General features: G+C 44.4%; 1 protein-coding gene across 7 annotated transcripts in view; it reads left to right on the plus strand.

Annotated features, from left to right (window-relative positions):
- Positions 1-25,924, plus strand: part of WBP1L (WW domain binding protein 1 like) — a 59,288-nt gene that overhangs the window by 28,881 nt on the left and 4,483 nt on the right. The window contains exons 1-4 of one of the 7 annotated variants that reach the window (XM_057421052.1): positions 6,044-6,207; positions 15,818-15,920; positions 21,383-21,465; positions 25,237-25,300. In XM_057421052.1, the coding sequence (XP_057277035.1) occupies positions 6,181-6,207; positions 15,818-15,920; positions 21,383-21,465; positions 25,237-25,300 (277 nt within the window). In that variant the 5' untranslated portion in view covers positions 6,044-6,180. Of the gene's footprint in view, positions 1-6,043; positions 6,208-12,351; positions 13,193-15,817; positions 15,921-21,382; positions 21,542-25,236; positions 25,301-25,924 lie in introns of those variants that run through there. The other 6 variants (XM_057421053.1, XM_057421056.1, XM_057421054.1 and 3 more) reach the window with 6 other exon arrangements.

The following is a 25,924-nucleotide window of genomic DNA, read 5'->3' on the forward strand; positions in this document are numbered from 1 at the left end:
GCCTTCTTCCCTGTCTGGAGCAGATCATCTTCTCTTGAGCCATTACCAAAGGTCCTATTTGCATACGTGGGCAAAAGGAAAACAAGAGCTGTAGTGTCAAAAAGCAAGGAGCCAGACTAGTGTCCCTGTGCCACCCAGGACACACTAGCCCTCCTGAGGACAGCCTTGTCAGATGTCTAACAGCTGAGCTCCCCACCTCTATCCTCCTTCTCCCCCTCCCAGCAGGCTCACAGAAAGCCAAGTAGGCTTTCCAAGTGACTTCATTACCCACTCCAGGCTAAAACTGAAGCCTGACGTTGGTGCCCAAGACCTGGGAATGCTGAAAGGGCAGAATTGACTGCGTTTCCACTGAAGCAGTTAGTGCCACTTCTCAGCAGGGCAATTTCAACTCTTTAGTCTGCCTCTGCCTCAGTGGCAAAGGACTTTAAAGCTTTTTAAGACCTCTGGCCTTGAATGGCAGGGCTGGGGTATTCAAATAGTGCTCATACAAATTAGATGATGCAAATAGCGTTTGGTGTTACAATTACTTTGGCTTGGCCACAGGTCTGCTGCTGTGAAGCAAAGTGTGCTGGACCTGTGGCTATCATTTTCTTCTTGGGGAAAAAGCAGTGGGAAACAATGTCACTGAGGGCTGGAAATTTCAAGCTACACTTAGCAAAAACTATTTTGGTCTCAGAGATGGAGCCTGGACTTTTCATTACCACCAATCTCCCATCAGCTAAACAGCAGACTGGGTAGAGTGTCTGGAACAGCCTGGACATGGCGTCTGTTGTCTCCCCTGTCAGATGGGTGTTGGAAAGGGCTGCTCTTGAGTATCTCTTCCACATCCACTCCTTGTCTGCTCCCTGCCCTTTCTTGAGTGCCGTTCTTATGATAGCTTAATACAGAAAGCAGCTTCAGAGGAGGAGCCCACTTGCTGTACATAAGTGCAAAGGGAAGCGCTTTACTGTTGGTATTTCTTCACCTGCATATGAAAAGTGAAGAGGAGGACAGGCTCCCGCTGAAATAACCAGTGACAAACTGGGTGGTGGCTTCCTCTGCAATGCCCCTTCCTTTGGTTCAGGGCTCAGTTATGACTTTCAGGTGGAGGATGTGGCACATATTTGCACTTGCCTGCTTGCTGTTCAGGATTCAATTACAAATCAAGATTTGGTTAGAGTCAAGCATGAGCTGTTGCCATTGAGGCTTTAACACTGAGTATGTTTTGAAGTGCACAGTCTCTTCCTCCCTGGTTAACTCTTTACTCAGAGGCAAAGCCAGGTGACAGCAGTGAGGTTGAAATGCACTGTCTTGATTTGCTTATGTTGACTTAGTAAGCTGCAGAAGTTTCTTGCACTTCTAAACCACTGAGCTGGCAGAAGTGGTGACAGGCTGCAGGGAAGAGGGACCTGCCCAAGGACAGATTCTAACCACTGCAAGCCCTTGTGCTTCATTGCACATTAAAAATTATTGATCCAGCAGACCGGTTGCAGCACTTGCTCACAAGCCAGTTCCAACATGTATGGTGTCTTTTCCTGCAGTTACTCTTTGCTCTCTCTTACGATGATTAAGTCAGTTTGGCCTGACAAACAGTAAATGGAAGTGATTTCAGTGTCCTTGTTTTGTAGTTGAACTGCATACAAACTGGGGGATCCACTTTACCCCACTCCTACATAGGACAGCAGTACTAGACACAAAGGGTCTGAAAAGTTTGGTTTGGACCATGTGCCCCCTAAGCAATGGAGTAGGTCCTGTAGGTAGTAGGAAAAACAGGACTGACCTGTTGCTGTTTGTCCTCTAGAATTTGTTGATGACATTCTTTGTAGGCAGTGCCAATGTTATACATTACATGAGCCTTGGACACCTGGTCCTCACATTGGAAAGTCATCGTGTTCTTATAATGGTGCCTCTAGGGTGGGGAAGTGGCTCTTCACTCCTCAGGAATTGACAAGTGGACAGATTTTGCAGGCAGGTAGCCAGCCAGAAATGGTTTCCAGCCAGATCTAGCACTGCACTGCTGTTCCCTCACTGGTGGTCTCCCAGTGTCTCATGCTGATTTTGCTAGCAAGCAATCCCCTTTAGGACATTTGCCATCAAGGTAGGTAGAGGTTGGTTGTTCCTGGATGTTGTCTTATTCTAGAGAAACAGAGATACGTTTTTATGCCTTTTTGTATGTTTCTTTCCCTTTTCCTTTTTTATTTTTTTCTTTATTCCCAGAGCCATCTCCAGGATGGTGAAACATAAAATCACCTGCATTCAGGTTGCTTCTTTCACACTTTGTTTTGAGTGCCTGGCAGACTTGCGTAGTCTCAGTTCTAGCACCCAAGGCTGTGGGCCACCTGGTGAATATGGGTAAAGGATGCTCCTGTTACAATATGAAAATAACAGAGTGCACTGGGGCAAATAGAAGAGTCATAAGATAAAATTGTTCCAACTTTATGGTCAACCTGTATATATATATATGTATGTGTATATGTATGTGTGTGTGTGTATATATATATATATCTGCAGAACCAACCATGGTCTTCAAGTTTTAATCGAGGGGATATTACCACCCATATTTACTGTGCAAAACCTCTTCCTGCCTGGGACTTTTATAATGGAGCAACTGAGAGCAGCCTTGTGCTTCAAGCCTGATGGATTTGAGCTGCACAACCTCCACTTTCATTCCAATCTTGTTGTAATAACTGGATCACCTAAAGGTCAAGCTGCTTCCTCAGGGGGTATCAAAATTGATATTGTATCTTGCTGGGTTACTAAACCTGCTTGCAAGCATCTCCCATCAAGCATAGAAAGTGACTCTAAAACGGCCCAAACAACTTCCATCATCTAATTCAGTTGCATGCTAAAATCTGAGGTCACGATGCACAGTGTGTGAGGCTTGGGAAGGAGTCACACAGCATCCTTTGCTTGACGTCATGTTCAGCAGACCAGTAGTACAGACTGATAAAGCGCAGAGGTCTTTAATCCCTCCTCTTCAAAAGAATCTTGCTCACCATTATCCTGAAGTGGGATCCACACTGACATGCCAAAAAAGGGTGGGTGGCAGCTGCCTAATAAAGCAAATGCTCAAAATCATGTAGATCCTGTAATTTTCCCTGATGTTAGCCCAGACTTTTCATAACCCTCAAGAGATTCCTCTGCAGAGAAACTGCAAAACTTGTGTTTGCTCTGTTCTTTATCTCAGGTGGACGCACTCTTGTGTCATAGGTGGGTGGCCTTTGCAGATGTTAAACTCCAGGTTCGTATAAAGGAAGTGAAACCCATGCTGAGCCAGCTGCCTTAGAGCTGCTCGTGCTTTCATTAAAATAATTATGATTTCAGCTCTGGTTTCCCCCAAGCAGAGAGCAATAGAAAATTAGAAAGGTTTTGGAAATGGACAATGAGCAGCTGAAGGCTTTGGGAAAAGATTTTGTATTAAGAGGATAGGGAAGATTGATATCTTTTAAGAAGACAGCTAACAGGTACAGAGTAATGAATGGGTGAGAAGATGGATGGGGACTTCTGTTCCCACCTCCTAATAATATGAAAGTCAGATTACAAAGTGGTGAATTCACTTCTGATGAAAGGAACTATTTGTTCGCAATCACTATCTATGACCTTGCTGCAAGACAAAGCACAGGGGCAAGAACGTACAAACTTAAAGGAGGGAGTAAAATTATACCAGTTGGAATAGCCAAAGCAGTTGCAATGCTTAGGAGAATGTCAGTGTTTTGAAAAGGTGTATTTGTCGGTGTATTGATTAGGGCATTACAAGAGTATAAGCTAACTTGTACAGCTTTTTGGGGCCTTTTTTTTCCTCTCTCCAAGGCTTTTTCCATAATCGCCTATAGGGGAGTTTGTGGAGTGTGTTACTGGTAGCTGCCACTCAGAGACTGCAAGAGAGGAGGTCTGCTGCTGCAGTCGAATGCCTGCTTGCAAGCCACCTATTTTGTGTCAGTTCTTCCAAGATTGCTAAATTAACACATGAATTAGGATGTTTTAGCTTTTCTGTTATGTTACTGCCTTTGATAATCCTTCACAACTTGTCTTAGATGTGGAATGACGCTTCACCTTTTAAGTATGTGCCGGGGGAGAGGCGGGTGGATAAAGTTAGATTCCTTCTGAGGATTTAGAAATTGCTGCATTGGCTCAGCCCTGGGATCTGCCTCGTCCAGGGCTCTGGATAGCAACAGCCAAAGTCAGATATTTCAAAGGACAGCATGAGGCCACAGAACAGATGACTAAAACAGAAAGCTGCCCTTTTAAATCACTGCTGTTTGTCCATAGAATTGGAAAAGCAAAGGTTGAGAGTTTGTTTGATCCAAGAGCACAAAAGCTGGAAAATCCCGTTGCCTGGCTGATGCTAGCTAATGCTGATGTTTTGTATCCTCCAGGAAATTACTAATGTGCCTGTTTTCTCTTAGGAAAAACAGAGATGTGCTTACCTTAAACGACAAGTTATACTCTGCCTTTAAATTGGTGTAAAAATAAGTAATACTTGTGTGTAGTCTCACAGCCTAATTGTGTAGAGGAAGATCCACAGTGGGATTCTCGTTTGGGAAACAACCCCAGGGTTGGGCAGGGCTGGGCTGGGAGGAGGCAGCGGCAGTGGTCACTGAGGGGTTTTGGCATCTGGAAAATGGGTGTCTTTTTCTGACACTGTTGCAAGCTATCCAGCTGTCAGGAGGGTCTGGTCTGTTAGGGGTTTTTGCCTTTTTTATTTTTTAATCTTTTGTTTTTCTTTTTCTTTTCCCCTGCTGTTGCAAATGAGCATTTGTAAGAATTATATGTGGTTTCTTGCTCTGCTGAAGTCCTGAAATTATTGTTAAAACTGCTACTAAAAAAGGGATTCAGTGAACTCTCCATGGGAAAAAAAAACAAAACCCGTATATTCCTTCCCTTGTCAAATATTGTAACTTGTCAAGGTCCAAAAGCCAAAGAGGCCAAACACAAGGGGAGTTGCCCCTCTGTCAACTATGCCTGGAGCGGCTGCTGGGGCACACAGAACGGTCGTGGTGTCCCAGTCCCCCCGACAGACGAGGACAGCTGCTGACTAAAGAGAAGCGCAAAAAAAAAAAAAAGAGGTTGCTGAACTTTCAAAGTGGAGGTAGAAAAGGGAGTTAAATTTAGATTATCTTCTGCAGTGTCATCTCTGACACCGCTGCGGAACTTGCTGTACTCCTTGCATGGGAGAGGACAAACAAGACATGCCATCCTGGGCACCAGATGATAAATTTGTTTATAAGGCTTAATTACCCCTTGGCATGAAAATGTGAAATGAGCTCAAGTAGAATGAGAAACCTTATGTTGGGACTAGCTGCATTTTTCCTTGGGGAAGGGCAGATTAAAATGTCTTCCCATCACCTGTCTGGTGCTAGAGAAGCCCAGTGCTGATCCTGCTGAAATGAGGGTAGTTTGTGACTGTTTCTTTAGTGAGATGGCTGTTAACTGGATAGGCTGAGAGTGAACGCTGCCGTTAAGAGTTGCTCAGAAAAAACAGCTGTGTGGCAGGCAGAAGGCAGCATGGGAGCGCTTTTGATCTGTGAAGGCTTTACCCAGGTCCCTGTGATCTGGAGGTACTTGGGAAAACCATAGTTGTTGCTCCTAGAGCTCCAGTGCCATTCAGCAAGTGGCATCAAACATGGCTTTCTCCTCAAAAAACCCAAAACCAGCTAGATTAAATGTCTAATTTTGCTTAACAAGATTTAATCATCGCTGAGGAGCTGCTGGCTCTTGCCAACGTTTTTAATGGATTCCCCTCCACTTGCAACATCCCATTAGCAGGGAGCAGAGCGGTTGTGCTCCGCATGGCTCTCGGCCAGGGTCCCGCACCGGCAGCACACAGCTCCCGTTGGCAGCGAGCTGCCTGGTGTTACCCAGCAGCTGCATTAAGGGTCAGGGCTTCTTTTTTATTTATTTTTTTGGCTCTATTTTTTTTTTTTTTCGCAGAGCTGCCCGATCTGATGTCATTTCCCTCTTGCAAACACCCCGGCTGGGCTGCGTCTGAGATATGTCACGGGGAGTGGGAGGAGGAGGAGGGGGAGCCAGCGAGTGCGTGCAGTGTCCCAGGACCCTGTTTACTTAGCATTCCCAACCGAGGAAGCCCGGGTTTAAATAGGATCGAGGAGCGGGGCTGCCCACAGCAGATGAGGAAATGGTCACTGTGGGGCTTTAAATTCCTGCCTTCCCATGCGCTGGTGCGGAGGATGAGCCTGCAGAATGCCTTTCCTCCTGGGTCTCAGACAGGTAACCAGCTGCGGTGCGGTGGGAGCTGCTCGCTCAGGTGGAGGATGTGATTGATTTGCTTTTATTTTGACCACCCCCGCACCTCTAAGGAAGCGGTTTCTGACTTTCCCAAAACGCAGCCGTACAAACGGTGCTTCCCCACCCGTGGCGTTTGCTCGGAGAGCACGGCAGTGGGAGAGACGCTTTTCATCAGCTAGGAAGGAGCAGAGCTGTGAGGCAGGGACAGCAACTCGCTGCTTGTTGTAGGCTGTGCGGCAGGGCGGCTCTTCGTGTCGTGCTCCTGTGCAGTTTCTGTTTGCTCCGCGTTCAGGGTACTTTCCACAGTCCTTAATATGGAATTGTGTTTACATTGCTTCAAAACGTGCCAAACTTTGAACCCTTTTCTTGTGTGGGCAGTATATGCTGAGGGTTACACTGGGGGGGGGGGTGTGTTAAAAAGACATTTTTCTGTATTTCATCCCTGACAGAGGTCACCAAACGGCAAATGACAACGTGCTATGACCCCCAGCTTGGTGACTTTTTAACTGAGCTTTGTCCCAAGTTTCTTGTTCATCTAATAGCTGGTAAAGGCGAGTGGAATGAGAAACGGTAGCAACTGCCCAGCTGCTCCCCGCTGGAGGAGGTGCCAACTATGTGTGCCTCTGCTCGGGGAGAGCAAACCCTTTTTTTGGTCTGGGAGGCACGTCTGTAGGCGAATTTAACTGTAAACTCTTCGCAGGACCGTCGGGATCTGTAATCCACAATAAATAGGTACTGCATGTTATCGGAGTGCTGCTCGCAGCTTCTAATTTAGAATTAAAAAGTCAAGATTGGACCGTAGCATGCTTTAAACCTTTCAGCTGTTCAGAAATGAAGGCAAAAGGACTTGAGCACACTGCTGAGTAAACAGTGCTGCCTCTCTTTCCTTATCAGTTCAGTTTTTAGTGAAATGCAGCTCCCCCCCTCCCATCCTGCTGAACTGAAAACAGTTTTACATAAGAAACTACCTCTAGCACAATGACCTTCTGTAACTGAGCGCAATAGCTGTAATAATAGTTCCCTTGTTAGCACTCAGGGCAAAGAGACTTTCCCTAAAAACATCAAAACTGAACCAAGGAGGGAATATTCGGGCACGAAGGCTGAATGGCTTGAGGTAACTCAACTTTGAGCAAGACATAGTTGGCTTAAATGCTGAGGCTGCTCGAGTCTCGTGTGTGTTTTTCTCTAAAGTTCCTATTTTTAAATTAATCTTTTTGTTTTAGAGACACATTTGGGACAGTGGAGGTGCTGCATATGGTGTAAAACCAGAAGTTCTGTGTAATTCGGCTTCATTTGCTCCAACTGCGAACATCTGGTTATCTCAGTGGCTGGATGGTACTTTTTTCCTTGGCTTGTAACTTTTTGGCACCTACACAGAGGCCTTTACAGGAAGCAGAAAAAAGGTGTTGCCTCAAGACCACAAGAGCAAAGCTTTTGACTATTTTTATCCACTGATGAAGGATATAGTGGGAAAGAGCTGCATGAACTTTGCTTAGTTTTAATCATTTTGAGTTTTAATTTTTGGTCTTAAAAACCTAAATATTTGTGATTGTGTTCTGCATTCAGAAATTTCTTCTGCTTATAAAAGAGCAGGGGAAAAAAAGGGTTGTTAGTGAACAATGCTATTTAATTAAAAGTGTGGGAGGAATTCAGACACATCTCATCACCTCTATTGTCTCTTGTGTTTGCACTCGGCCTGTAAACACTTGGTTTTCTGGGATGTCCTTTGTTGTTCTTGTTCCCACTCAACACAAGGGGTGTTGCCCCTGGGCTGCAGGGAAAAGGTGCTGAATGGGGTGCCCTCCCATGAGCTTCGAGGACAACAGCGATTGTGGTGAGAGCCACTGCTCCCTGAGACAGGCACCCCTTGCTCATTCCTGTGCTGAAAGACTGCTTTCCCTGGATCTGCCATCACTTCTTTATTGGGACCCAGTGGCTCTGCAGCCTGGCAGATGAACTGCAGAACATATGATAAAAACAGGGTGTTTGGTTTGGGGATTTTTTTTTTTGGGTGGTTGTTGCAGTGGGGATGATGTTTAAATGCCTAAAAAGCTAGGTCAGCTCTATTTGACATCAGTGCAACGTGGGTGTTTAAAGGTCCCATCCCAGGAAACATGATTGTAGAGCATCTTAGCTTTCAGTTTTAAGTGAGCATTTCCTCTGAGGGTTGCAGGTGAAAGCTTGAACATGTTCATGTAATTTGCTGCATAAATGTAAAAGAGGGGGGGGGAAGATGGGAATTTTGTATCCCTGACCTTTTCCGGTTTAATTTTAACTGCTTGAGGTTTTCGGTGATGTCAACTCTTTGGTGGTTTAAAACAACAAAACACAAGGCAGCCTCCTCAAAGCTGTAATTTCCTAGAGGCGGCTATCTGTAATGTGAAAGGGCTGGGACTGCAGCTGGGAAGCTTCTAGCAAGGTGTGAAGGGAAGTAAACACTTTCACTTGGGCTTAAAATGCCAGTGTGCAGTTCTTTGAAAGTGAAACTTGCAATAAAAATGAAACCAGCCCTTACCGAACTGTATCAGAATGTCCACGATCTGTGAAAGGACAGCGTTCCCTAAAAGATTGTTGGAGTATCTCTCCAAGATAAATGGATGCAACAAACCAATTTGTTCCTCAGATAAAGGTTAATAAAACCTTGGAGGTTCTGTATCCGCTGGGGGTGTGAAGATGGTTCTGCTGGGCTGATTAATCATGGTGATTTAAATATTAATTCTCCTGATGCTGGCATTAGAGAAGCAATAAGTGTTGTGGATTAGAGCTCCCACTTCGGAGATCTTTATTGTGCCTGGGACAGCTCAGAGCCATTATTCCTCCCACCTTACCATACTGTATTTGGATGTTTGCACTTAATATATTTTGGTTTTTCCACATTCAGCAAAACCAGATTTGTGGTGGGTGTCTTATGAAGAAATGTCCAGACTTGATTTATTTCCTGGCCTCAGCTGTGTGTCGTAAGGCAGTCTTACAGGAATTATCTCTTGACGAGCTGGCACCCGAGGTTCCAGTAACTCCCAGCAATCAAAGCCATTTTCATCTTTACCAATCTTAACATGTTTTTTGTTAAACTGAATCCACCAAACGCACAGCACTTGCTTCGGTAGTGGATTTTTGCTTTTATGTTCCAAAGGACTAACAAGTGTGGTGTTTGAATATAGGAGCTGACTGGTGGCTTTAGTGCACACTCAGCTGGGTTGGCGTCAGTCCTGACCTGCCCTGGTGATGAAGGGTTCCCCTCCAGTTGTGCCAGTCCTTGCTGCCATCCCACCTACTGTCCTGCTCTGAAAGGACCTAGTGATCTTTTAATTTAAGATGAATTTTTGTCTAGGAACTGGGAAGCAGCTGGCAAACCAGGAATTGTAGTAAACTCATGGCAAGATTTGGCATTCCAGTATTTTCAGTAGGAACTTTAACTTGCAACTGAGTCTTTTATCTGACAGAAATGAGCCTCATCTTTGTTAGCTTTGTGTTTGCATTCTCATGAGCTGTTGCTGATGGTCTTAGCTGACCAGCACTAGTGATAGTCTGATATGTGAGCTTGAGTAAAAGCCAGGTGGTAACTCATTGGGTATCAACGACAATTTTTTCCAGTTGGCTGTTTCAAACGTATTAAAGATACTGATAATCACTTCCATTCGGGTACTCTGGGTGCTTAAAGAACATACATGGCTCGCATTCCGATTACAAGTTCCTCAAGGTACATATTCTAGTTCATTTTTCTGAAGGTTGTGTCATTTGCTTAAATCCATCCTGCTTTGTTGTTAGGGGGGCGATGGATACTGAAAGCAAATGTCTGCTGCCTGTGAGTAATGAGATCAGTGAAATAACTAGGTCAGGATTTTTTTCATTGTTGGACAGATGCTTATTACCAAAGTCCCCAGTGAGAGCCACAAAGCCAGGTCTGGAGAGGTCACAGGTTGAGCCTGAGTCCTGTTAAAACCAGTAGCATCTTGCTTTCCAGTGGGTGCTAGTTTGGCAGCCTCCCTCTAGCCTGCTGCTGGGCTTTTCATGGTGTCCCACTGTCTGTAATGCGTTATTTGGTTCTGTTATTAATCCCTATCTCTTCCAGGTCAAACAGTAATTTGCTACATAGTGCCTTGGCAAATGGTGTACCTGAGGTTTGGAGAGAAATGGGAGTAGGTCTAGAGAGCTGGCTACCCTAGAAAACAGGAATGGCATATAACCTGCTGTCAGTAAATGCAAATCACATTTGCACACAAATGTTTTCCGGGATGTCTGGGTATTACCAAGGTTAGGATGAACAGATACTCTGTCAGGTTGAATGACACACAGAGGCCATATAAATGCAAGGTGCTCATATTTAGGGTAATGGAGGCCAGATTTCTGTGGAAAGAGGAGACAGAGCAAAGAGCTAAAATGGTTATTAGATCTCTGTGATACCAGCTACTGCTGGTTTTGGTTACCTGGTTAATGCCAGCTGAGGAGTCATCTTTTGTAGGTGGTTCACTGCCAACTATGCACTTTTGAGCGTGGGCTGTGGTGTTTGTTGCTGCAGTTGCACATATTAATTTTCAGCTTGGAAAATAGCCATACCGGTCTGGAATTTGCTCATCTTCATCTTTCTCCTTTTTGACATAGCAACAACGTTCCTAGGTTAACTGCTGGCTTTTGAGAATAGAAAATTATGAAGTGCCTTGATCCTTTTGTTGTAATGGTACTCCACTGTCCATCAGTTCTCATTCCTTCAGTTTCCTACACTGGCTTCATACACAATAAATCCTAACAGATTTATGAATATTAAACCCAACCATTTAGTACTAAAAACCTTCAGAAAAGTAGGTTGAGGAGGTCTGATTTCATCCTTTCTAGCAGCAAGGTGCAATTCAGGCTACCTACAGACCTCCCTGAATGCCTCCTGTCTTGATCGTGCCCTAGATTTTGACCTTTTAATTTGACACGTAGACTTCCAGCAAAGGTCCAATACTAAACTGGAAAGTGGAGAAAATAATTGGCTTTTTTCCCTGGCACTGACGTTAATGTTTGCTGTAGCTTCAGATGTGACAACATGCAGCACTGCCTTGAGTCCTCTTCTACCTACCACTGCTGGGTATTTTAAGGATTATTTGTAAAAGCACTTGACAGCACGAGTGTGCTCCTGGCAGAGTTGCTAGCATGATTGTGGGCTTATAACAAATGCCAAATATCAACAAGAAAATAAGTAAATCTTACTTTATTCCAAGCTGCTTTATAAAGTTTATGACAAGTGAAAACTAATCCAGAATGCCACATCTTAAACGGAGGCTTTCCAAGTGCACTGAGGTGAGGTCTTCCCAACTCAACCAGTCTCATGAGACAGAGTCTCTACTGGATTTAACAAATGGCTTCTATTGAACTGGATGCAAAGAGAACACAGACTCCAGGTTTGCAGAGCTTTCTCCTGAAAGCTGCTGGCTTTGGAGTGTGGATCAGGGATCCAGTGTTTCCAGTTTCTTAGATCTGCATTAGCTCTTAGGATGACGCCAAGGAGACCATGATGCACATGAGTACGTGTTGCTTTACAGGACAAAGCCAGACTCTTGAAATAAGCTGGAAATCTCCCGGGCTTTGCAGGTAGGAGATAACGGATGGTGTGTTCAGGCTTCTTAGTTGTGAAACAGGAATATTCTGTTCTGATGGAGTTGAACAGTTTTTGAGAGCAGACCCATGTAGATACTGCTTAGTAATCCCGTCTGGAGGTGTGTACAGTTAGCTGAACAAATGGTGGTGGGCAGGGATGTGCTTGCCTGGACAACAAGAAAACAAGACTGTCCTTCAGCAGATGAGCCTGCACCGGAATGTGATAGTCACTGGCTATTGGGGAAGAAAGTGCTTTTGGAAAGAAATTCTCCTCCTCCTTTATGTATCACTACCTAACACACACCCCCCCCCCCCCCCCCCCCCCCGCCCCCCCAACACATCTGTAATAGCTCAGTAAAAACTCCATGGTGCTAAAAATGATTAAGATTTAAAAACATGAGTGCTGCTTGCAATGGAAGGTAGAAACAAAGGCAGGTCGCTAAATGCTAGTACTCAGCTTTCTCCTGTAAGATTTTTTTCCCCCAGATATATTTTTCTTACCTATAAAACTACTTGCAGTCCTGTGCTTTGTCCCTACCTGTTGGTGTGAAAGAGGAAATAGTTGTTTTCATAGCACAAGTACTTGTGATACAGTTTCCAGGAGACATTTAGACTATGGATTACTGTATTGCCGATATGTCTTAAGTAGCTGCAGTTTTGCAGCATGTGACACAAGAAGGAATGGGGGAAGGAAGTAGAAATAATACAGAATTGATGGTATGAAAAGTGCAGGCTGGGGTTTAACCAGGAATTGAAGCCTGATGGAAGTGCTTGGTGGTGAGCAGAAGTTTCCTGACAAAAAAATACCATGATCTCTCTACTGATGGCAGTGTGTAACCTCCTCCTTGGCTTGCAAAACAGTGCAAGAAACTGTACAGCTTGTTGCAGAGATGAGTCTTGACTTATGTGGGGAGAGGAAAGGAGACTGAAATGCTCGATCCAAAGGAGACACCTGTACCATGTTCCAAAACAATGCTCTCCTTGTGCTGGAAGCTTTGCCTAGTAGACTTTTTCCAATGATTTGTTGCCTTTACATGTTATCTCTTTCCCTGTGCTGGGTTGAGTAACCTAGCGTTGGAGGTAGCTGTGCTCTGAGCAGGGGTCGGGCCATGTGACCTGCTGGGATCCTTTCCAAACTAAATTATTACTTGATTCTGTGAAACTGTTTGGAAACAAGGGTGACAGTTCTGGGTCTGACACGTGGCACTGGGTCTGACGGCTCCCTGTTCCAGAAACCCATTGGTGGCTGGGCTGGCAGAGAGCTGCAGAAAGGCTCTAAGAGCAGCTGCTTGGACTTTGAGGAGTATGGCTGGCACTGCAAGGACTTGAAAACCTGGGACTTTCTGAGCTGTGGGAGCTGAAAGCCAACTGCAAAGACTATTCAAAGGTACAAGTGCTTATGTATTAGCAAGGAAGCTAATTTCTCTTGGTCAGTATGTAAAGAAGCTTCAGACAGCAAGATCTGATCTCTGCTTTAGATGGTAAAGCAGGATGTTGCTGGAGACTTTATCTCCAAAAGCAGGCAGGAGTGACCCACTGAATAGCAACCTAGGTACTGAGAATCTTTTCAACATGCACACCTATCCCCTCATAGACCTGTTTGCCGTCTGGGCTAAGAAGAAGCAGCCATGCACATAAGCATATGGTGTTGTGGAAAGGTCATTTCAGATACAGTGAGTTTGGCAAGAGGGAGTCAGGAAGCTCAAGGGAAAGGATAATGTGATTAAAGTCTCAGAAAGTAAGACTTGGAGAAGTTCTTAAGTGGGGAAAATACAGTGACATTGAAGTTGTTATAGGTTGTTGCTGCCAAAAGACACGGATGTGTTCCTTATTGCTGCTCTTTGAATCAGACACCACTGAATGGAACAAGTTTTGGGGGAGTAAACACAGGTGGTCAAGGACAGATCAGTGCTGGGGTGCAGAGTTGTTCCTGAGGTGCTTTCACCACCTCTGCATGATTCATTTGCTGGTTCAGCAGGTCACATTGATCTTTATGTGCTACAACCGCAGGCCTCAGCCGGTTGCTTTCTGGCTTGTGCATAATCAACAGGATTGCAATTTTGCAATGGGATTTTAATTTCTCAATTCTGTTGCTAGGAGAGCTAAAATCTGTGCTGCTCATCGATTACGTGAACTCTGCAAAGCCAGTAAAAATGAGAAGTGCAAATAATAAGAGGAGATCAGAAATAGATGTGTCCTGTTTCTAGTTCTTTTTGCTGACTAATGTTACAACTTTTTGAGTGAATAGCATGTCTGAAGCAGAAAATGCTGTGCTGGCTCAACAGTGTCTTGTAAAAGTTGCAGTTAGAGATGGAAACACCTCCTTACCCTATAGGAAAATGTTGTGTCTGCTGTTGGCATGCAGCCTCTCAAGACAAGAACATAAAATGTTTGCTTTAGCGAGCTGTAGTAAAGCAGTTCAACTGGTCTGTCCAGCAAGATGTTCTCTCTTGAAAAAGGAGGCACATACCCCTCCAGCTTGTTGCCTCTGTGGGTGAGTTCTAAAGAGTACTGTGTTGGTGCTTCTTAGAGCCTTCCTGTGGAAGGAAGGGAAGCCGTACATTGTGTGCTGACTGGTGGTTTCTGAACTGTGCTCTCACCTGATCAAAAACCCTTTCAAAAGGGTTTTCAGAGGTTGGTGTGACTTCTTAGGAGAAAAATGCGGCATGGGATCTTTTCTGTACTATGTACTTTAGGTGAGGGACCCACAGGCCCAGTGTGCGCAGATGCAACTCTGACCGGGTTGCTGCATGGTGGTGGGATGCTGATCCCCAAATAGACTGAGTCTCCTTAAGAACTTAGTGCAGGACTCTTCTGCATTGAAACTGCTGCCTTACCTCTCTCATTCAGTGAGGTGGTCCATCGTTTGAGGTGATCTTTGTATTTTGTGCATATGGTGGCTCCATAGAACTGAGAAGTGTGGCTATGTGCCCTCAGAAAATAGAGGACAGTGCAGCTTGGCAAATGTTGGGGTCCACTGATGTGTGTTCCTGTAACCTGCTGGTTGGGTTCTGTTGGGCTTTTTGTTTGTTTTGAAAGGTGTCACAAGACTAATTCTTTCAACACATCTTTCAGTATAAACCTCCCCACATTTTCTTTGCTTTCCAATAAATTTTAAGTGAAAGAAAATGAAAATTTATTACAGATTTGTTTGCAACATCAGTGTTTTTTATTAAGATCTCTGTTTCACAAGAAACTGTGTAGTGTAACTTCCAGGTTGCCCCAAAGCCTAAATCCTAGAGGATGTACAAACCACAACCTGTAAAATGCTTTTGTTTTCCTGTGTTTTGTACTTTTTCCCACCCAGATTTTTAGACCAGCAGGAAAACAGAGACTTTTATGAAGCAGTGCACCATGTGGGGAGCAAGACCTTACACCGTGGTCCTTTTCCATCTTAAGTGTCCTGAGGACCTGCTGGGTGATAAAGTACAGCTGATTTGGCTGAGCTCCTGGACTACTTTGGTATTCCAGGAAGAAGTTTTACAGGAATACTTATCTTATACGAAGCGCATGGCTAATGATGAAGGAATCATTTTAGATTGGAATCTTGCAGGAACATACTGCAGTTATCAGTTAAATCTAAATGAATCCAAGCAGTCTTTTCTCAAATTATAATGTTCTGTTTATGAATGCATTTCCTCCACTTGGCATTCAGCCCCACTAATGCAGTGATATTGTGTAAAATGTGGAACAAATGACATCTCTTTCTTACGAGAATGTCTGGCTCCTAGAACGTAGTAACCTTTAATGGGCAAGGGATGATGAGAAAACGGGGCTGACTTGAATGCTAAAGCAATGTAACTCATGAGTTTGGAGATACGGGGTTTTCTTCTGAACAGTTGTTTGTGATTTTTGGTGATCTGTAGCTATTTTTGAACAACTTTATATATTCTATAGTTTCCCAAGACCATAACTTGTGACTTTTCAAATGCTTTCAGATCATTAAGTAAAAAAATGACATTTACAGAAGATATTGACAAAACATCTTAAAAGTGTGTCTGTTTAATTTTAGGACAAGGAAACCTGCATGGGTGTCAACAATCAAAGTTACATATGTGAAACGGGCCACTGTTGTGGACAATCCCAGTGTTGCAACTACTACTATGAACTCTGGTGTAAGTCCTTCCATTTTGTATGGCTTCCCTTCCTAATCTGCATGGCTCTCATACAGGTCTGGCTTGTGTCCCTTGGGGTTTTATATTCAGCCCTTGTTACACATCACAATTGCATTTCACTGCAACACAAACCAGAGTTGACCTGACATGGCAAAGGAAATAGGGTCTCTACAGTGGACACTGCATGCTTTTTGAGGAGTAATGGGTCATCTTGCCAGGTTCATGACTGGAGATTTGTTTGGTATTCTCACTGATTTGGGCAAAACTGAGGGTACGCAAGTAAGGAAACCATGCTTGAGGGAGAAATGCCAATGCATGCTACAGTAGTTTGAAACACTCAAGCAGAGAATTAATTCAGTATCTTTTCAGCTTATCGGTTTAGTTCTTTGCAAGAGTAACAGTTTAAATCTCTTTTATCTTTTTAAAGCTATCCTTTCAACGCAGGGTGGGGGCAGGACATTTATTCTCCTTGGGATGCATTGTGTTTGGAGCTCAGCTCTTTGGACGGAGAGGGTCTTGGGCAAATCTTGTGGGCTGACAGTGGCTGAATACTGTGGGATGCGAGGAACATACATTGCCCATGGCAACCCTTCTTAGCTAATCTTTCCTAAAATCTGAGATTTAAAACTACTCATGTTTCCAGGGAGTGGTTGAGTGGCTATACCTGTTAAATCCGTTTAGATGGCAGCAGGTCAAAACAGGTCAGCAAAACTCTGATAAAATTATATGGGAAAAATGGGGAGTTGAGAGGATAGGGAGGTAAGAAATGCTAAATTTTAAAGGCAAACTTTTATGTTCGTTCTTCTCTGATGGTGTCCTGTCTTGAGGAGGAGCACAAAGGGTTGAACACTGGTGTTGATGTGCTGTTGTACTGCCAGGAGCTTTAGCTGAGAAGGCCTCTGTTCTCCAAGAATTTGGAAATGTGGAGCTCTGAGCTCTGCACTCCGACATTAGAGAAGCTGGAGAGACTTTCTTACCATATCCAGTAGTATCTTATAGCTTTTATGCAACTGTGCTATCTACTTAATCGCTCTGCTGTGGCCATAGTTTCACTTTCTCAAAGTATCGTGTGTGGAAAAGTATTATACATATAAAGATTGTCACTTAACCTGTATCTAAGGACAGGAATAGTTGAATCCATTAGCCTAGAGACATACTCTTACTCTTCAAATTAACCAGTGAAGCATGGACAGTGTGGTTATAAACTAAACAGGAATCTAATAGACTCCTTCAAGTCACGCTGTGCATCTGACTGCAGTGGCTGGCTGTGTTGATGCTAATGAGAAGGTCTGCAATACATTCAGATCTTCCACAGCAGCTTGATTTTCAGAAGTCTCTGAACACTTCAAGAAACAATTCATGACAAGAGGAAAGGGTGGGGGGAGTGGGGGTTAGGGGGGCAGCTCTAGGGACACTAGCAGGCTGAGAGATAGGCATGAATACATGGCTGGCTGGTTCACGTCCCAGCAGTGGGCCGCACAGGCAGGGCAGGACAGATGACTGGAATTTGTTCTATGTGGGGCTGCATGGACAAAGCAGAGAGGGGAAGGTCAGACCCAGTTTTGGATTTATGTGGGTGGGAATGTGGAGGAAGATGCACGTATGCAGGGGTTTACAGACTGTGTGGCAAGCAGGGTCTAAATTGAGCAACAGCATGAAGTACAGCTGCACGCTGGAGCTTGTTGCACAGTCGCCATCTTTCCCCCATGGACATCTTGAAAGAGAGGCTTAATTGAATTGGATACAAACAATACAGCCTGAACAATAGCCCCCTGCCATTTTAGTGGAATGATTTTACTTTAACTATCTTTGTGCTCTCAGTACAGCACGGACTTTGAGACTTGGCTGTGCCTGACTGCATCGTAAAAGTTCTTGGAAGATAAAACCAGATTTTGTTAAAAAGAAGCAGAATTTTTGAGGCTTCTTTCTAGGGCAAGTACAGAGGTCGTGCTGAGATCATGGAACAAACATATTAGTGGCACACACTGCTGGATGGTTCCTCGGGAGGAATGGGTTTCTGCATTGAGATTCATATTCCTTCTGTGTTGCAGAGAACATCATATACCACACTGCGATGAGAGGAGTAAAGCAAACATGAGACCTGTTCTAGGCTTTCTGCAAACTCAGGCAAATGTCCAACATCGATGTAAAATTGGTTAATGTTTTCTATGCTCGCTTTGCCATTGTGTTAGAAAAAAGCTGCTGGGGTGGGAGGGAGGAGGCACAGGGGATCGTGTCCTTTAAATGAAAACTCATATTCTAGAGCTTGTGAGCACAGCTGCAGAACTTACCTGCTGCTCCAGTTCTTGAGTATCTTCGGTAGGTACATATGGGGAGGCATCTAAGACCTTCAAGGTGAATAGCAGTGATAGTGTATGTAAAGTAGTCTTAATATGAGCCATAAATTGATGGTGTGGAGTGTAACAGCTTTACATACTTGGGAATAGATTAGCTTTTAAAAAGTTATTATTAACTTTTGGGTTAATGAACAGTTAACTTCGCAGCACTTTTAAAGTATGGCTTCATGGTTGTTCTGTGCTTTGATTTTAACCAGCATATGCATGTACTGCAGTGGCTTTTGAGAAGTTTCTGCTCCTCTTGACCTTCTCGGACCACCAGTGCTTTTGTGTGCCCGAAAACAGACCTTCTTGCTAGATTTGTTGAATTAAATCCTGGATTTATTTACCACCACAGCTTTGTGGGGAGAAGAAGCAGAGGAGGGTGGCATTTGAAATGGAAAAGAAAACTAGTTTGTCTTTGCCGGACATGCCTTCTGAAATGTGATCCTGTGGCTGCTGTCTGTGGCCACTTGGAGGTTTTTCCCGTAAAAAGGATCTTTTTTTCCAGTTTAAGAATTTGAGGGAAGTTTGTCTTTGAGAACGGCTGATCTCAGCATTTCTAGACAGCACGTTAAGTTTGCAGTAATTACAAACCAGTCCTTGTGGGCAGTGGAATAGGATGCAAAATCAAGGTATTATTTTGTTAAGGGGTGGAGTGGAGGAATGGAGAACATGATATGCCAAGCAGGTGGACAGCCTGTGTTTAAAATTAGATAACAGCCCAGTTCAGATCCCCCACCCCGCTCTTGTTAAAAAAAATGAGTAGTGCCATGCTGCCAAATAATAAAACTATGTCCAGATTCATACATATATAGGCCTAATAGCTATATAAAGGTGTATTTACTTCTTAGCTCAAGCTTGGTAACTGGTAACACGAAGGAAAATGTGCGGTATGCTTTTGAATTTTCTTCGAATAGAATCATAAAAAGTAAAAGGGAAGAAAAGGCTTTACTGTTGCTTTTGCACTTGCTTGGATGGTGGTTAAGCTGGTTCAGCATTTTAGCTTAACAGTTTCTTTGGGCTCCCCAGAGAGTTCACAGTCCCCAAGGTGGGGATTGTGGTCTTGGGAGAATGGCAGCAGCCACTGGGTTTTGCTTGCTTACAGTTTTCATTCAGGTGTGTTATGATGTGATTGTGATTTACTGGAGTTGCCTGATGTTGACCTTTGTCCAGGCCTGACAGGCATCTACTGCTTTAATATTCCAAAATACAGGAGGAAAGTAACTGGGGAAGAATGCCATTCCTGCATTTTGCAGGTTAAGAATTTAGGCTCAGACATTTGGGAATTTCATAAGTGTATAATTAGGGCTGAAACCAACATCCAGATCTCCTGACAGCCATCCTTGCATGTTTCCTTGCCTGTTGAGGACCAGCATGAAATTGAATGGTTCCAGAGGCTCTGAACACATCAAGAAAACCTATAGAAAGTAGTTTGCATAGTGTGGTTGGAAAAAGGGTACACCATGCTTCAGGAATTGTGGAACATGGAAACAGGCTGCTGGCCACTGTGTGCAGAAGATCTTAGTTTTAGGATTTTAAAGTTAGAGGGCTTAGCTGGTCTTGGGTCACGTAGGTACTGTACAACAAACCAGCACTAGTTATGGGTGAGTGTTCAGATGTTGCATGTGCCTGTTTTGCTTCATTTTGGCTTCTTCAGCAAAGTAGAAAAGATGATTGTTTGGGCCCTGGTGGAAGGGTTGTACAGGAAAAAAATGTTCTGTTTGCAGACAGCACAGTTGATGTTTTTGCTGATTTTGAACATTTTGCTCATCTCTGCACGCTTCCCCTTGGAATCTCTAGACAGCTCTTTTCCCCAGAAAGCATACTGCCAGAAAATTCTGGCAGGGATCCGGTTAGTTGCTAAAACTAAAGCAACTGCTCTACCACGTACATGTTCCAGGTCAGCTTCATAATAGGAATTCATTTCCAAAACTTGCTTCAGTCTCCAAAACTCTCAGTCAAACAACACATCAATCCCAAGTTTTCTTCCTTACTGTGTGTTATCTTATCCTTCAGTCCATGTCCTTTTCCAGAGAGGGATTTACCCTGTTCCTTGCCTTTCACTCAGCCTCCTACATGGTTGCACTTGCTTTCTCTTTAGATGTATCAAACTTCACCTTTGGCTGCTGTTACTCCTCAGCTGGTGCTTCAGTGATAATGCTCCCATGACAAGGCCTAGCTGACAGTATAGGACAAACAAAACAGATGTCACAACCATGCAGAAACTCATGATAAATAGGGTCATTGAGGGAGTTATTTCCCGAGTTCCTTGCACATTTTTTAGCCTAATCCAGACAGCAAAATCATCTTAAGCTTGTTTTGATGTGGCTCAGTAAAATTCACAAACCCAAAGGAGAAGGCAAGCTGTCTTGCGTAGCCTGACAGTGCAAAAACTGACTTCTGCCCTGTGTGGCTTGCTTCTACGTGCTTTGTGTTGAGCAGCAAGGAAAGGCAAGAGAGTTTGCTGGCGGTGGTGCACCCACTGCCTTTTGTACCTCCAGCCCAGCTTCTCACCAGATATACAGATCTGTTGGTGCAGTGATCTCCAGATCTTGCTTCCAGGTGTTCTGGAAATGGTGTCAGCTGGTTTTCCTCTCCAGTCTCTCTTAGACTGCTGTTCAATGTGCATTTTACCAACATAAATGTCTTGGGAGGCTAAGTCAGCTGGAACTGACTGGACTTGCATCTTCTGAAGCACAGAAGCTATTGCTCTTCAAATGCTCCCTCCCCAGAAGAGAGGCGTAAAAACAGTGCCTGCAGATTTACTGCCTCAAATTGATTTTTATTGCAAGATAAGCAAAGGATTTTTCTGAAATCTGTCTTTTCCCACCTTATGTCGTGGCAGTGTGTATGCCATGCATACGGGACCCTATTCTGAAAACTAGAAACCAGCTGCAGATAATGTCCATCTCCTTTTGTGTGAGTTACCAGTCTGGGAGCAAGCAAACAAGCAGAAGTTGGAGATGTTGGTTTCAGCTTTTCTTTTGCCATTGTACTCTACAAATACTCATAACTTTTTCCTGCAGTGTGATCAGGCTGGGGCTACAGTCCCATTCATTTAAACTGACATAAAGCTGTCATTGAAAGTCATAGTCTTTCTCTTGCTGCTGTTGTGTTTGGTAGATGAGTTTCAACCTGCTCTGGTTCCCTCAAACCGGTTCAGACCGCAGTTGCGGCACAAGAAGAGATGGAAGAGGCAGCAGGAGGTATGAAAGAGACAAGCAGAAGAGGGTTGTGCTGGATGACACTATTAAACTCGGTGCATCCAGGTTCTGGTACCAAGTAAATCTCTCTCCTGTTTTTGATGATAGCCACCATTTGGGACACCGCTTTTTAGTCAGTGAAATTGTCCCACTTCTTCTGTTCAGAACCAGCTCTCACGGAGCCAAAGCTATTACCCATATGCTTGTCAGGCAGACACAAAACCACTTTGCAATATGTTTTGGCTTGCTGTTAGGGGACTTTCTTCCAGCAGCAGAGTGATGGCATTTGCCCAAGTTTACCCTGAACTTGAGGGCAGATTTCTCTTTTCCTACCCTTGGAGCGCTCCAGAAGAGATTTTCCATTTTGCACAGGATAAAAGGAGTTCCCCTGAACAGGAATGCTCATGGCAACATCACATGCAGCAAATACAGTACATAATCAGCCTGAGCATTGCTCCCACCTTTTTCATGTGGAGTGAATGCTCTGCGTTGTTTATTTTTTCTTAAATTCTTTTATTCTTAATCATTCTTAAGTTTGAGCAAAGCTCTGGTCAGCGTCCCAGGAAGGTTTTACTTGACGCTTTAAGCCTGGCATGTTATTTCGCAGCTGGTAGAAAACATCTCTGATGCATGACCATGTGATGAGGCTCCCTTTCTCAAGGACTCTAAGTGTAGCAGCCTTCTCTTTCTTCAGTATTTCTTCTGCTTGTGGGAGATGGCTTTCCTGGGAGCTGATTCTGTCCCTGGGTATTTCTGCAGCTCCTGTTGTGACTTGGAGCTTGGTGCTCTTGTAAAGCTTACAGCTCTGAGCTTGTCCACTGCTGGGTAAGAGGATGATACTTCTTTTTTTCATGAAAGGTTTTGAATCCCTGGCAGGGAAATCTCTTGGCAAAACTCAGATCCTTGGCTGGGTCTGATTCACCCCTTGGTTGCATCATTATCCACCCATTAGCATCACTAGTGAATTCGGCAGAAAATACAGCAGTGTTTCTCAGGATTCAGCCTTTTTTGGACTGGAGAGTTGTGTCACCTTCTGACTCTTCCATAAACTAAGAACCTGCCTGAAATTGCTTTCAATTCCAATGGTCCCCTGGGGCATGTTTAGCTCCAAACTGGTGCATGACTTCTGGTGATGCTGATCATCGGTGGTTGTTTTTCCAAAGATCCTGTTTGCTTTTTGCTTGTCGCATTGCCCTCAGGTTGCCATGAGTTTTCAATCCCAGTGGTCACCACCAACCTCACAGTGGGTAATAGTGTCTCTCAATTCAGACATTTAATGGCAAACTTGGATCAAGATGCCCAGTTGTCTCCCAGCCTTTCTCCTTTTCCAGTGACTGCAGTGATAGCTTAGCACAACGCAGCTGAAAAACAGCTTGTGGCACCCATTGAAGAGCACAGGGAAGGTTTTTGGGGATGGTGAATGCAACTAGAAGCCCATTTTTACTTGGCTTTTAGAGCCTTTTAATGCCAGACTTCTGGTGCCTCTGCACATCTCACCCATTTTCTGCATGAGGCAGAGCCAGTACCTCTTTTCACCATGAGCAAGGTGTTAGCATGTACCACTCCTGTGCTCAGCCTCCACATTTTCTGCTTGAGTAGTGTTGTCTTTGAGTGAATTTGAAATATCCCTCCTGCCAAATGAGCCACCGGGTACATGGGTCAGCATTCTGCTTGGCTTACCTCCCTGCTGCTGGTTTTGAAGCCAAGCATCACCAGGTGTATAAATGCACAGCTCAGCCCTGGACATCTTCGCTGTTCACTCTATACTCTTAGACATAATATTTACAGTTGTACTTGGCCTGTATGCATAGCTTTATTCCACATAAATGACCCTATTATATATCTGCTAGGCTTTTACAGTTTTTCTGTTCTGCAGCCAAAATTGCAGCTGTACCCAAACTTCTGGCTAGGGCATGTTGTAGAGCCTTTTATGGAGGCCTTAGGCTGCCAGCACTGTGCTGGGCTTGCAACCAGAGCTACACCAGATCCTCCTCTCAGTGCTGGCACCTTTCTTTAAGTGGCAACCAAGGAGCCCCTCATGTGCCTCAGCACCTATGGGTGTCCCATCCTGTTGCCTCTTATGCACTGGAGCGCTGCAGTACAGATGTGCTGTTGCGTGACAAGCATGTTGCATGAGGAGCAAAGCCATTAAGGAAGACACCAGAAGCCAGGCCAGCAAATGGCCATTGTGGGCACACGCCACTGACCTCCTGTGATCATCCAGGCAAATCCTTGGGCTCGTGCTGAGTCAGGGGTTGAGTAATTCCTAGAAGCTCTAGGAAGTGTTAGCGGTTAATGAAACCAGGCAATAACGTGGTATTAGTGGGATCTTTTTCTGGCAATTCCCATTAAAAACAACGGATCTCATCCACTTGTGGTTGCAAGCGTGCATAGACCCTTTGCACAAGAGTGGAGGTGTTGTTCCTGGCGCTGTGGCCAGATTGCAATCCAGTAAATTATGGTCTGCTTACTTAAAATGCCACCTGTGGTTTCAGTAGGATCCAACATTAATTTATTATCTTAAGCTGTTGTATGTTGTTACTGTCTGTTGTTTACAGAGTTGCCGCACATCTTCCCAGGAATGGCTGAGCTTACTTTGACCCGTGCTCTGAGCTTGTGCATCAGTTTGTCTGCAAAGCACTTTGGGATTTCTCTGGAATGGGTAGAGAAGTTTTCGAAAGAAGTACTTTATTAATCTTCTGGATGCAGGCTCGGGTGGGAGCAGTTATTCCCTGCAGAAAAATTCGGCTGCTACAGCTGAGATTGCTTAACAGTGGCAGGTCTCCAGGACATCTTAACTAACTAAGTGCTGCTTGCTGCCATTGCATCTAGAGTCCTTGGGAGAGGACATGATCAAATGTGTTAAAAAGCATCTGTTTTCATAACTGTGGCTAAAATCCCTGGATAGCTGGGTGTAATTTTCCATTGTTTTTTGAATGCATGATCACGGACTGCCTGTTGAAAATAAGGAGTACTTAAAAGATGAACTGCAGGCCTGCCTCAGTGCATGGTGGCATGCCGTGCCAGTGACCTGGTTTTGATGAGTGTGTTCTGGCCTCTTCAGCAGCTAAGAGGCGAGGAACCTTCTCTTAGCAGGAAAAAAAGTGGGAGTCTTAAGAGAGCAAGGCAATGTTGTATAGGGCTTGCGTGGCAAGGTTGGGTACTGAGGGTAGCTACAGGGATATTTGCAAATGCCTGGCTTTGGAGTGAAGGGTGGACTAGGCCAGTCCTTTTTATACAAAAAGGCTTTTTTTTTAGAAATGGAAGGGTATTTGGAAGGCAGCAGACACTTTCTCAGCTCAGATGCAGAGGACATCTAGAGTGCTTCATCCTTTGCTTCTCTGGAGTGAAGATCACCATTTTCTCTCTGCCCTTTGTGGTACTGCTGAGTAAGCTAGAAAAACTACCTAGGAACCTTAATTTCCAACCAAGCAGGAAAAGATGGAGCATGTAACACCTTCATTTGATAGCAGGGTTTGATAAGCTTAGGTGTAAGGCGGAATCCAGTCCATTAGGGAGGTTGGTTGTGCAAGGCAAGAGAGAGATTTCAGTTTAACTTGCCAAAATACATAAAGAATTTGGGTTGCAACACAGGGAGGTGAAAGTCCGTGCTCAAATGCTCACAGGCACGATATGGCACATCCAGTTCACCTACAAACAGCCCAGTGTGGGTCTCTGAGATGGGTGATATGGGTCGATTGCACTTTGTTCTGAGCCAGAGCAACACTCCTCTCATTCTTCTAATTCCTAAACTGTTCACCTTTCCCCACCCAGCTCTTAGCAGAGAAAACATCGCTAACTCAGCAAGGGATGCTGAAAACATCAAGGTACAGTAAAGGTGGGACTAGAGGTTTCTACCAGGGAGGATAAAAAAGCAGTTGGATCGCCCAGGGCAGAACCATGCTGAAAATGGGCTGTAGCATGAGTTGTCTTCGTTCTGTCTGTTTGGGAATAATGAAGAGTGGCAAAGGTGCTACCAAAAGAAAAGCAGTGTTGTGATCTCTGCTGAGGAGTGGTTGTCAGGCCTACTACGTTTCTAAAGGGGGGGAGCTCTCCTGAGCTGCAAAACCTCAGCTTGAAAAAGGGATTCAAACAGGTAGAGCCGGGGGCTGTCCTTGCAGGAGGCAAAAGCCTAATCTGCAGTGAATGTTGTTGCTCTTCTGAAGTTTTTCTCAAAAACATTTTTCTAGTGCATGGAAGCGTGAAGGGAGATCTCTGGAAAGGGGGAATTATTCCACATGTTGGAGGGAGTGGAGGAAATGCAGGAAGTGCTCTTTATAAATTCCTTTTTAAGGAACAGTGTACGTACAGTACGACAGGGCACTGAGACCAGCCGTGACCACAAAGAGAGCAGAAGTTAGATTTCTTGAGGATTCAGTGGGGGGGGCTGGTTTAATCTAATTTTGGATAATTTAAGACATTGAATACAAAAATAAGTTTTAAAAATATTTTGAGATATTTA

This window comes from Pezoporus wallicus, unplaced genomic scaffold (genome assembly GCF_028554395.1).
Source record: "Pezoporus wallicus isolate ANWC-B61680 ecotype Strahan unplaced genomic scaffold, APGP_CSIRO_Pwel_v1 contig_3365, whole genome shotgun sequence".
Classification (NCBI taxonomy): Eukaryota; Metazoa; Chordata; class Aves; order Psittaciformes; family Psittacidae; genus Pezoporus; species Pezoporus wallicus.